Raw genomic sequence first — 14,055 nt, forward strand, 5'->3', positions numbered from 1 at the left:
CCTGAAAGCCCAAGACAAAAATCCAGCCAGGTTATATGATTACTGCTATTTGGATATACATAATGCATTCCAGGAGGTGTATTTTTTCAAGCAACTATTTGCATCTCCTATTTTTTTAGATATGGGGAAAATGGAAGTTGGATTTTTCCATGTGGTACAGTAAAAAGAAGTAGAGTTATAGGACATAAGTTCAAATCCAAGCTTTGCTTCTTACTACCCATGTGACTTTGGAAAAATCAGTTCTTGTCCTCAGATTAGTTTTGTAATCTGTAAGATTAAGAGGACTAAACTAGGTAGTCTAACAATAAGTCATTAGCATCATTGTGTACAAGAAAATGTTATGTTATCAGCTTTTTACATTTCAGAAACATAGTTCCATGTTAGGTGAATCTCTGTATGTCTAATTCTGCTTTTCTGTTGACATTACAGAATGAGGTAGCTAATGTAAACTAATCAATCCATTCTTCTCCCCCAAAGAATCTCAATAGCTTCTGAGTCTTGGGCCATAGGTAATTATGATGTGCTAGAAAGAGCACCAGGAGACCTCAGTTCAAATCCTCGTACTGTTGGTTATTCACTATAGCTGTATATCTTGTATGATCATTCTGAATCTCAGTTTCCACTTCTGTAAAATGGGGATGATTGGGTTGAAGGACAGTTGGAGGCTACGTAGTCCAACCCCTTCATTTTATAGATGAGGAAACCTGGGCCCAGGGTCTTCAAAATGACTTGCTCAAAGTTACACTGGTAGTATGCCTCGGAGCCATAGGAGCCCATGTTTTCTGACCCCAGAGCTGGAGCTATATCTGTTGTTCCATCATGCCTCAAGCACTTTTCCCCACCAGGAAATAACTTGCCCTCTGTGAATTTTATATTTCTCATTGTAAAAAAAAAGAGGGTTGAATTAGGTGATGAGCTGTTTTCCAGCTCTAACTGCTATTATTTTTCCGTTCCCCTCTGGCATTGTACTGGAGGTTGTAGATGAGGACTATCCAAATGGAGTCTGATGCTGACGGAATGCTTTCTGGCTCAGTTTAGCTGTGTTAGATGGTTTTGACAATATGTCCACTACTCCTTGCCTCCTATTCCCTCCCCTCCCCTCCCCTTCTTGGCCTGCTAATGAAATTCTCTTAAAAAATTATGTTTAATTGAGAGGGGTGGAACCAAGATGGCAGATTAGAGGCAATATCCCAGTCGAACTCTCTAAACATTCCCCTTCATACAACTTTAAAATAACACCTCATATCAAATTTTAGAGTGGCAGAGTCAACAAAAGGTCAGAGTGAGACATTTTTCTGGCCTAAGATAATTTAGGAGTTACTCAGGAAAGGTCTGTGATGCCAGGATGAGGACACTATCACTGGCCTTTGCCATGTCTTCTGCATACAACAACTTATAGGAAAACCATAGCTAAAGAATGAGAGAGGTGGGCGGAGCCAAGATGGCAGATTAGAGGTGACAACCCAGGCAGACTCTCCCGACATTCCCCTCCAAACAACTTTTAAATAACGCCTCAAATTGAATTCTGGAGCAGTGGAGCCACTGGTCTGGAGCATATACTGTAATAGCCGTAGCAGCAGCTTTGGGAGCTCTCATATCAAAGACAATAATGGGGTCAAAGATAGTAACTGATCAGAAAGAGATTAAGGAGGACCCTTTGTTGGCACTGGGTGCAGCTGGTGCTGATTGGCACCTGTATTGCCCACATGTAGTTCTGTGGCGGTTCCGGAGCGGAGAGGAGCCCTTGTGGCTGTCCCAAGGGAGTAGGGGCCCTGGTCGCAGTTCTAAGGCAAAGAAGGGCACTAGCACTTGCAGCTACAGGAGAGCAGGGGACCTGGTCATAGTTCCAAGGCCAAGAGGACCTCTATCACGCTTGTGGCTGCGGGGGAAGAGGGACCCTTTCTGTTCTACGCTAGAGCACAGAGCAGGAGAGCAATGACCATACCTCTCCCTGGATCACACCACCTTGGAAGCACTGAAAACTTCCAGACCCCTAGAGCTAACTTTGAAAACAGCACAAAGAAGCCTGAAGCTTGGGAGAGTGCCTCCCCATCCTCAGGTTAGCAGAGCCCAACTTTAACATGAAGTTCAAAGTCAAGAAATAGGTTAGGAAAATGAGCAAATAACAAAAAGAGAACTTAACAATAAAAAGCTGTGGTAGGGAAGACAAGACATAAACTTAGAAGAAGACAACAATGTAAAAACAGCGAAAACCAAAACCTCAAAGAGACATGCTAACTGGACCCAAGCCCAGGAAGAACTCCTGGAAAAGTTAAAGAGATGAGTGGCAGAGGAAAAATTGGGAAAAGAAATTAAAGTAATGCAAGAAAATTATGAAAACAGAATTAACAGCTTGGTAAAAGAGGCACAAAAAATCCTGAAAGAAAACACCACCTTAAAAGAAAGAATTGGTTTAAGGATAAAAGAGGCAGAAAAATTCACCAAAGAAAAGAACTTCATAAAAGCAGAATGAGCCAAATGCAAAAAAAAAAAAATGTACAAAATTTCACTGAAGAAAAGAACTCCTTAAAAAGCAGAACTGGCCAAATGGAAAAAGAGATATAAAAGCTCACTGAAGAAAATAATTCCTTAAAAATCAGAATTGGGCAAATGGAAGTTAATGATTCCATGAGAAATCAAGAAACAATAAAACCAAGTCAAAAAATGAAAAAAATAGAAGAAAATATGAAATATTTCATCAGGAAAATAACTGACCTGGAAAATAAATGGAGGAGAGATAATTTAAGAATTATTAGACTACCAGAAGCCATGACCAAAAAAAGAGCCTAGACATTGTATTTCAAGAAATTATAAATGAAAACTGCCCTGATATCTTAGATCCAGAGGGTAAAATAAAAACTGAAAGACTCTACTGATCACCTCCTGAAAGAGATCCCAAAATGAAAACTCCCAGGAATACTATAACCAAAATCCAGAGTTCCCAGGTCAAGGAGAAAATATTGCAACCATCCAGAAAGTAACAATTCATATGTCATGGAGCCACAGTCAGGATTACATAAGATTTAGCAGTTTCCCCTTTAAAGGAGCAGAGGGCTGGAATACAATATTCCAGAAAGCCAAGGAGCTAGGATTACAACCAAGAATAATCTACCCAGCAAAATTGAGTATTCAGGAAAAAATGTGTATTTAATGAAACAGAGGACTTTCAAGCATTTTGGATGAAAAGACCAGAGTGGAATAGAAAATTTGATTTTCAAACACAAGACTCAAGAGAAGCCTAAAAAAGTAAACATGAAAGAAAAATTGTGTGAGACTCAATAAGGTTAAACGATTTCCATTCCTATATGAATAGATGATACATGTAATTTCCTAAGAACCTTATCATTATTAGGGCAGTTAGAAGCAGTCTACATAGACAGTGGACATGGGTGTGAATCAATTATGTTGGGATGATCTTGAGAAGAAATGAAGGGATGAGAAAGAGAGATACACTGGGAAGAGGGGAAAGGGAGAAGTAGAGTGGGGGAAATTATTTCATATAAAAGAGGCACATAAGGAAAAGCTTTTTTTAAGGGAGGATAATGATGGAACTAGAACTCAGGTCTTCTGACTCCAAGACCAGTGTTCTTTCCATGGTACTATATTGCCAATAAGACAATTCAGGAGCACCATGATGAAAATCATAATAGTCATGATATGTCGTCCATTGGGTCTCCATTAGCATGAGGAGCCTTTTCTGTGTTTGGCAAGGCCTTGAGTCTGATATGTGATTGCCTATGGAGTCTCTGTCTTTGCTCTCCTTAGCTATGGTGTGCTGCTTTGGGAACTGCTGACGGGTGAAGTGCCCTTCCGAGGAATAGATGGCTTAGCTGTGGCCTATGGGGTTGCCATGAATAAGCTTGCCCTTCCCATTCCTTCTACATGCCCAGAACCTTTTACCAAACTCATGGAAGGTAAGTGGCCCCCTGGCTGGAGGAGAGTAGGGGAGTACTGTGACATTGCTGAATTTTTATAATATCAGTTATCAACAGAGGAAATTAGATATTAGTCATCCCTATGGAAATCCTATGGATAATGGGAATAATACTCATTTTGTAATCTGTGCCTTGCTAGCATGAGCTGGTTAAGTGCTTCTTATAGCTGACCACCCATGATAGAAAAGGTTGACTTAGTAAGCAGCAAAGTCTGTGAATGAATACTTGGAATGTGTGGAACATTTGAGCCAGAAGGGGTCATTCAGGTAAGGAAACTGAGACCCTGGGTTCAGTGACTTAAGGAGGGTCACACATTTAGTGACCGAGCTGGCACTAGTGCCCTGATATAAAGGCAGTAGTGGAATGAAGGGAAAATATCACAGGATTTGGAGTGAAGGGACCTTACTTCAAAGCTGATCTCTACTTATGTTTTTTGGGCAAGTTACTTTGGGACTCTGTTCCTAAATCTGTCAAAGGAGGTGATTGGATTAGATGACCTGTTAATTCCCTTCCAGCTTTAAATCTATGAATCCCTTCACCTCAGTCCAGCAATTTTTAAGTCATTGATTCAAAAGCACTAGAACGTGGGTTTGAGCCCTGTCTCTAATACCGATTTGCTGACCTAGGCAAGTCACTTAATACCTCTTATCCTACATTTGTTCATCTGTGAGGAAATGGGATTAGGTTGGGTTCCTTCCAGCTGAGACTTTGCCACAGGAGTTTGTGTTTTATCCTAGAGGGAAGAGGGAACCTTTGGACCTTCTTCATAACAGGGGTGATGTGTATGGTGCGTGTATGTGTGTATCTGTACACACACCCATACACACATGTGTTTATCTGTACACACACCCATACACATATGTGTGTATCTGCACACACAGCCATACACACATATACTTGTGTTTTTGTGTAAATGTATAAGATCATAGAGGCAAGAACTCCTCCATCTTAAAATATGATGGACTATTACTATGATACCTACTATAAGTAAAGATCCCTTGTGTTAATTTTTTCCCCGTTAATTGGTCTGGAAATTAGGACTCAAGGGTTGAATTTTAGATGTTATTTTTGTGACTTTGGGCATCTCTAGGTCCTTGTTCCTTTTCTTAGGAGTCATCATTTTAATGTAATTTTCATAGACCAGCGTTTTCCCTGATTCTTGGCTATTTTAGTGGCAACAGTTTCCTCATTCAGGAGTCTCAGGAAGGAAGGATGAGAAGAAGCTTTAGGGTAAGCCTGGTCAACTCGTATTGTAATTGTAATGCTTACCTATTCCCATCCTTTTTGTCTATCCATCTGTATCTACCCTGGTTAGACTGCTGGAATCCTGACCCCCATTCACGACCATCTTTTATGAATATCCTGGACCAACTCACCACCATCGAAGAGTCTGGCTTTTTTGAAATGCCCAAGGACTCCTTCCACTGCCTGCAGGATGACTGGAAACATGAGATTCAAGAGATGTTTGACCAACTCAGGGCCAAAGAAAAGGTAAAATATGAACACATCTACCCATCAGTGTGCCATCCCAGGTATGGCTGAAACCTGGCCGGATCTCACTGGCTTTAGCAAGCATACCTCCTTATTCATTACAAGGTGATAGATGATTTTTCCTAGGAAAGAGGAGGAAAATTTCTAGGTCTCAGGTTTTGCTTGAAACGGTATAGAATGTATTTTTTCTTCCTAAGATATGGCAGGAATGAAACGGTTAGCCTGACCTTATAGGATTGTCCACTTATGTTCCAAGTTGAAGGGAGGCAGCATGGTGAAGAGCAGCTAGGTATTGCAGTGAGTAGACTGCTGGGCCTGAAGTTAAGGAGATTCATCTTCCTGATTTCAAATCGGCCTCAGATACTTAGTAGCTATGTGACCCTGGGTAAGTCACTTAACCCTGTTTACCTCTGTTTCCTCATCTGTAAAACGAGCTAGAGGAGGAAATGGCAGACCACTCCAGTATCTTTGCCAAGAAAACCCCAAATGAGATCATAAAGAGCTGGATGTGACTGAAAAATGACTGAATAACAATAACAATAACAACAACAAAGCATGGAATGAACCTTGGATGTTTAGTAGGGTCAGAAGGACCTGAGTTGAAATCCTGCCTCTGATATTTATCAACTGTGTAACCCTGGGCAAGGGACCTAACCTCTAAGTCCCCTAAGTTGATCTGTAAGACCACAAGTTACAGAGTGTGTTGTTCAGTGAAGTTTTCTTAGACTAATGAAATCAAAGTTCTGGTTCAAAAGAAAAAAAACAACCTAATTTTCAGAAGTGACTAATTGCACCACTTTAAAGAACATTTTCATTGTGCAATATCAATTGAAATTCTTTACCATTGCATGGTGTCTGAATAAACAGAACATATTTGTAAAGTGAATTTGTAGGTATAATTTTATGGACAAAGTACTTTGTCTCTACAAGCCTAATCAATTTCTTAAGACTTTACTATTAAGACAAGTTGTGATCTGCCTTTGTGGATAGAGTTCCCACACCAGGAGTTTCCCCAAACTGATAAAATCACAGTTCTTTAGGTATTTGAAAAGAACAAGGAAAAGATCTATCTTCTACGCTTCTTGTAGTGAGAGTACTTTTCCTCGCTCTGTATGTGACAAGTGTGGTTTGAGTTGCTGTGCAACTCCATTTATGGAAGTGCTCCTTACCAGGCTTTTACTCGTATAGTGTTTGCACTTCAGATTGTAAAATGACTGTACCTCCCCTGCCTAGTATTGCTGTTGACTTACAGTGATGCCTCCTTCAGTCAGTTGGCTTCCTCGTTGCCAACAATGGGTCCTATCTGCTACTGCTAATTGCTACTGTCTCTGCTGTTTTAGGTTCTATGGGATTGAGCCTTGGGGTCTGTGGAGGTGAGAAGTGTGAGGTTCTTAGAGGGAAAGGACTTTTATAAACTTGAACGATTGCCACTTATAGGAAACAGCCGGAATAAAGGGATGAATGAGACACTGCAACCATCTTGAACTTTTCAACTTTTCCCTTTAGCAGCAAAATCAACCAACTGAGCATAATTATTCTGTGATTTCCAAATCCTTTTTTTCCTCCTGTGGCAAAGGAGTCACAGAAGAGAGCAAAGGATTTGGAGGGCTCAGTATAATTATTTGTAACAGGTTTATTTCCCCAGAGAAGGAAGTCGTTGAAAAGATATATAAAATGTTTAATTTAGAAAAAGATTTTATAAAAAAACATTCTTTTATTCTTTCCTTTTTCTTCCTTTCTACACTCTTTCTCCCTTCTTCCTCCTCCTCTTTTTCTCTTCTCTTTTACCCTCTCCCCTCTGTTTCCTCTTGCCTCTTTTCCTCTGCCCTCTTCCTCCCCACCCTTTTCTCCCTCTTCATCTCTTTTTCCTCCTCTCTTATCCTCCCCTTTACTTCTTCTCCCTCTGTCTCTTGTCTAATGGTGGCCATCTCTAGAACAGGGTTGGGAGGGGGAAGAGAAGAAAATAATAAATAAATAGATTTACATGATAATTTTATTATATATCTTAAAGGAATAGCAAGTTGTGCATAATACATTTGCAATTTCATTGCAATCATCTTTTTTATGATACTGTGTAATGGAAATGCTTGTTTTATTCCATAAATTTAAAAAAAAAGGAAAGGAAAAAATGCTATAATAAAGGAAAGCATTATTTTAAAAAATGATGACTTTGGAGAATCTATTTTTGAGGACAAGCTAACAAGAAGCCAGAGAGTTTATAGCATCTCCCCTCTTGTCTGGTCTGTCTCTTATTTCCTTTGTCTTTTATTCCCCATCCGTTCTCCCTCTTCTTTATCTTGCTTCTGTCTTCAGACCTTATCATGTTTCAGGCCCAGTTTCCTGCCAAGGAGGATTTATGAGAAACATTTAAATTTCAACAACTAATGTCTCACCACAGAAAGTTTACAAACTAAGTCTCTTGTTCTCTCTTTGGACCTAATTATCTTATAAAATTACTTTATAGAGATTTTAGTGTTTTGTGTTTTTTTTTTCCCCTCTTGATGGCATCATTAAGAGACTAGGCTTTTGCTGGCCTCCTAAGGCTGTTTGCCTCACTGAATTGCTTGCTTGGCATCTTCCGCCATTCTTCTGACCTCCTGCCTTCAGTGCTGTGTTCCCACAAGGCGCCAACTATCAGAGAAAGGCATTGCATCTGAAGTCAAGAAACCCTAAGTTCAAATTTGGAGATAGTTCTCTTGACTGCCTTAGTCAAGAGAATCAATCTTTTTATTTGAATGTAATCTCTTTGAATTATCGCTGATTCTTGGGTCAAAACATAAGATTCCTAATGGTAGATTCCTGGATTGTAGCCTCAGTTTCTTAACATTCATTTAAAAAATTTTGCGTTCCAAATTCTTACCCTCCCTCCTGCCCATCCCCCCCCCCCACTGAGAAGGCAAACAATGTGATAAATCAATTATGCGTGTGAAGTTGTAGTCTAAGTTTCATCACTGAATCACTCATTGAAATTTTAGGGAACTTCTTTCTGCCTCAATTTCACACTCTGTACATTGGGCACCACCATGATATTTGACAAAAGGGATACTTAAAGGCATGATGCCCCGGAGGTTCAGCAGCCCTGTTCATGTGACTGTTACCAATTAAACTCAGCTCAACTGCAAATCAAGACACTGAGCTCTTTATATCATTGGTCCTCTTCGAGAACATAGACCACCACCACCAATTCATTGAGTAGTTATGGGGGCTCTGGCATTCTGCTCGGTGGTTTATGGAGCAGAATTATTTCAGACCCTTGGGAAACATTATCCTGTAGCAGCACTTAGGACAATGCCTGGCACAGAGTAGGCATTTAATAAATATTGATTGAACAAGAGACCAAGAACTTTGAAGGTGAGGTTAAAGCTGATACTACCAGTCTCAGATTTATTCACTAGAACAAATATTTAATAATGATTTTATATACATCTATATCTATATACCTATATATCTATCTCTATCTCTATCTCTATCTCTATCTCTATCTCTCTATCTCTATCTCTATCTCTATCTCTATCTCTATCTCTATCTCTATCTATAGCTATATATCTATATCTATCTCTGTATCTATATCTATATATCCATATCTATCTCTATATATCTATATCTATCTCTGTATCTATATTTATATATCCATATCTATCTCTATCTCTATATCTATCTCTATCTCTATATCTATATCTATCTCTGTATCTATATCTATATATCTATCTCTATCTCTATCTCTATATCTATCTCTATCTCTATATCTATATATCCATGTCTATCTCTATCTCTATCTCTATATCTATATATCTATCTCTATCTCTATATCTATATATCTATCTCTATCTCTATATCTCTATCTCTATATCTATATATCTATCTCTGTATCTATATCTATATATCCATATCTATCTCTATCTCTATATATCTGTCTCTATCTCTGTCTCTATATCTATCTCTATCTCTATATCTATATATCTATCTCTATCTCTATATCTCTATATTTATATCTATCTCTGTATCTATATCTATATATCCATATCTCTCTCTCTCTCTCTCTCTCTCTCTCTATCTCTATCTCTGTATCTATATCTATATATCCATATCTCTCTCTCTCTCTATCTCTATATATCTATCTCTATCTCTATATCTATATATCTATCTCTATCTCTATCTCTATCTCTATCTCTGTCTCTCTATCTCTCTATCTATATATCTATATCTATCTCTATCTCTATATCTCTATATCTATCTCTATTTCTATATCTCTATATCTATCTCTGTATCTATATCTATATATCTATCTCTATCTCTATCTCTATATCTATCTCTATATCTATATCTACATATCTATATCTATCTATGTATCTATATATCTATATATCTATCTCTATCTCTATATCTATATCTATATATATCTATATCTATATATCTGTATATCTATGCAGGGTGTCCCAAAAATCTTATTGCAGTTTTAAGATAGCAAAGCTTAAAGCTGCACTCAGACTTTTGGGACATTCTGTAGTAGCGGTTTAAAGTTTGCAAAGAGCTTTACATTATATACAAATTTCATTTGATCTTCACAACCTTATTGGGTGGGTACTACAAGTATTCCTGTCCCCATTTTATAGATGAAAAAACTGAGGCTCAGGGAACTTTAAAGTGACTTGGCCATTGTCACACAGCTAGAAATCCAAGTTTTCCTGGATCCAAATCCATCAATCAACAACCACTACAAAAAAGTGTATATATTTTTTCCAATTACATATAAAAATAATTTTTAACTTTCATTTTTTAATATTTTGAGTTCCAAATTCTCTCTCTCCCACTCTCCCCTCCTCCCTCCTTAAGAAGGCAAACAACTTTTTTTTTTAAAAAAATGCCTTTTATATTCTGGGCACTGTGCCAAGTGCTAGACGTGTAATGACAAAAATGAAATACTCTGTGTCCTAAAGGGGTTTACAAATCTAGCACTTTATCCACTTAGCCTTGCTGTCTTATGATATAAATGTATGTGCTTCTCTGGAAAAAAAATCACTTAGTTGCTCTCTGCCTCAGTTTCTTCATCTGTAAAATATGAGGAGAACTGGGCCTAAATGACCTTTAAATCCCTTCCAGTGCTAACGTTGTTGATGCTGTGAAGGACCGTGAAGAAGGAGCGCTTAATCGATCGTGTGTCAATAATTCTGCCACCCGCACTTGCCCGTGTCCACCCTTTCCCTCTGTCTCTGCCTCTGCTAGGAGCTCCGTACATGGGAGGAAGAGCTGACCCGGGCGGCCCTGCAGCAGAAGAACCACGAGGAGCTGCTGAAACGCCGAGAGCAGGAGCTGGCCGAGCGGGAGATCGACATCCTGGAGAGGGAGCTCAACATCATCATCCATCAGCTGTGCCAAGAGAAGCCCCGCGTGAAGAAGCGCAAGGGCAAATTTAAGAAGAACCGGCTGAAACTCAAGGATGGCAATCGCATCAGCCTCCCGTCAGGTCTGTGACGCGGTAGTCCTGAAGCCTAGAGGGGCGCCGTGGTGCACAGTGCACTGGGCTTCCGGTCAGGAAGACTCATCTTCTTGAGTTCAAATCTGTCCTTAGACGCTTACTAGCTGGGTGACCCTGGGCAAGTCACTTCACCCTGCTTGCCTCAGTTTCCTCATCTGTAAAAATCAACTGGAGAAGGAAATGGCAAACCACTCCAGTATCTTTGCCAAGAAAACCCCAAATGGGGTCAGGAAGAGCAGGACGTGACAGAAACAACTAAATAACAAAGCCTAGGAGACACTGTAATCCATCAGAAAGCACTTACTAAGCTCCTGATGGATGCCAGGCACCTTCAGTGCATTATAACACTACGCAGACATATATGTGATGTGCACACACATCCAAATATACATACATGTTTGGTGTCACGTGTAATATTACATGTAACACCGCACTGTGTAATGTTTCCATATATATACATAAATTTATACATATATGTTTATGTGGTGTAACAATAAAGCAAAGGCACTGTGCCCGTGACTGGAGATACAAAAACAGAAGGAAACCTTCCCTGCTCTGAGGAATTTTCATTTGGGGGAAGGCGAGGGGAGAGGATGTACATGCATATGGGTGTATATTAACACAGATAACACACATATGCAGCAGCTAGGCGGTGCAGTAGATAGAGCACCCAGCCTGGAGTCAGGAAGATCTGTGTTCAAATCTAGCATCAGACACTTCCTAGCTATATGACCCTAGGCAAGTCACTTAATCCCTATTTGCCTCAGTTCCTTGTCTGTAAAATGGGGGCACACTAGAGGAAAAAAACAATGGCAAAGTTCATGGGGTCACATAGAGTCAGACGTGACTCAACAAGAAAAATAAGATATAGGCGAGGTGCCAAGGTACCACTAAAAGTGGTAGAGACTAGGCGGTGCTCGATGTGAGCGTTGAAGGAGACCAGGAAATTCCAAGAGGCAGAGGTGAGGAGGGATTAGAACATAAAGCCCAGAATGCCCATGGCTGACTAGACTGCTAAAAAGATAAGAATACACATACAAACCTATATCAAGATGTCAGTATCTATTCTACATGTATACATGGAGAGATTATGGATTTTTAACTTATTCTGTATTTATCTTGTCCTTTCTTATTTATAGTTGCTAATTCCCTCTTAGATGGTAAGTTTCTCAAGGGCAGAAACTTGTTTTTTGCTTTTTCTTTGTATCCTCAACACTTACCACTGTGCCTAGCCCATAGTATATGTTTAATCATTGAGATATATAGGTATACATATGGAATCATATATACATGTATGCAAACCTATGTGTAACATGTATGTGTGCATGCAGTATGTTTACATGTATGTATACATACAGATAAATGCATGTATTGTGTGAGTCCGAAGTTATATACATATGTATGTATATGCATGTGTTTTACACTGTATATGTCACTATAGTAATATTTGTATATAATTTATGCATAAATTGTAGGATATGTGCTCGTTTTTTTTACTGATGATATACATTTTAAAGACTTTTATTTTAACACCATACAAATATACATATATCCTACGTAGGATATGTGTACATACACATGTGCATATATACTTATACGTATACTTGTATACATTTATGTATGTGTAGATATATGCATGCAAATATTGGTAGGTACATGTATACCTACATGTACATAATGCATATGTGAGCACATATGCACGTATTTATTGTTTGGTCATTTCAGTGATGTCCAACTCTTTGTGATTCCTTTTGGGGTCTTCTTGGCAAAGATACTGGAGTGGTTTGCCATTTCTTTCAGGGTTCATTTTACATAGGAGGAAACTGAGGCAAACAAGGTGAAGTGACCTGCCTAGGGTCACCCAGCTAGTAAATGTCTGAGGCTGGATTTGAACTCAGGAAGATGAGTCTTTCTGACTCCAGGCCTGACACCCAATCCACTGTGCCACCTATGCAGTGCACATATATATAGGGCTATGTGTGTATGCACACAGCACATTATAACACCACACAAACACATATATGCATATAGACAACACAATATGCACATACATAATATGCCCACATATTTATGTGGTGTTATATGTAATATTATAATACAATGTGTAATGTTTTAATGTGCATATATGCATATATGATATACATATATGTACACACATGTTTTGTGGTGTTACAATTAAGTTTTTGATCCTACATCTACCTCTGTCATTAAAAAGGTTTTAAGCATGTACTCTGGGATATACATTTATATATAAATCATATACAAATGCTAATTTAATAATATACTGAATATATTATGAAACACATATAAATTAGTAACTGAAAGGGATGCGATAAAAATGAAATAATTTTTTAATTTAAAATTTTTATTCATCAATGGCACATGATCTCTTTTTGCTCTTGAGGATCATGATCAGATATGCTTCAATATCTTTGAAAAATCCCTTTGTATTGGGGGAGAGAGTTGACTTGTAAAAGACTAATTGTTCATGAGTAATTGAGCATTTAATTAGTTTGATTAATGTGATGAGCCAGACAAGAAAAATTCTTTTTGTTTTTGTTGTTTCATAATTTTTTTTTGTTAAAAAGTCCCCAATATAATGATCAAATAATAGGTCATAACAGCCAGTGAACAATCACAGCTCTTCTGCTTGAGTTAGATTTCTCTTTATGAAGCAATTCATTATGGACAGTGCAAAATCAACAAGCAAAAGTGGATTATTTCAGCAGAAAGTTTTCAGTATAAATCCATTCCTCTTTATTTATGTGGTTCTGCTTAATGGCCTGTATCACACCTTAGTTTCCCATTCATATTTGCATGTTTTAGCTATGATTTTGTATGGGTTAGAGGGATAGCAAGAAAGCCAGTTTGTCTAGACTATAGAGTACAAGAAGGGGAGTGATAGATAATAATGTGGGAAAGGTAGGTTGGAGTCAGGTTGCAAAGGTCTTTAAACATACAAACAAAAGAGTTTTATCTTTGATCCCAGGGAAAATCAGGAGCCACTAGAATTTACTGAATATGGAGTTGACGTGATCAGACCCGCACTTTAGAAATTTACTTTGGCAGTTTTGTGAAGGATGGGTTGGAGTGGGGATAGACTTGAGGCAGGGAGACCAATTAAGAGGCCATGATAATAGTCCAAATGAGAGG

At 38.6% G+C, this 14,055-nt stretch overlaps 1 protein-coding gene across 1 annotated transcript in view; it reads left to right on the forward strand.

Moving 5' to 3' along the window:
- Nucleotides 1-14,055, forward strand: part of MAP3K9 (mitogen-activated protein kinase kinase kinase 9) — a 120,152-nt gene that overhangs the window by 82,218 nt on the left and 23,879 nt on the right. Inside the window, 3 exon segments of the mRNA XM_078151492.1 lie at nt 3,766-3,914; nt 5,251-5,426; nt 10,650-10,890. Coding sequence (XP_078007618.1) covers nt 3,766-3,914; nt 5,251-5,426; nt 10,650-10,890 — 566 coding nt within the window.

Source organism: Phascolarctos cinereus, unplaced genomic scaffold (assembly GCF_003287225.1).
Source record: "Phascolarctos cinereus isolate Bilbo 61053 unplaced genomic scaffold, phaCin_HiC Scaffold_3;HRSCAF=262, whole genome shotgun sequence".
Classification (NCBI taxonomy): Eukaryota; Metazoa; Chordata; class Mammalia; order Diprotodontia; family Phascolarctidae; genus Phascolarctos; species Phascolarctos cinereus.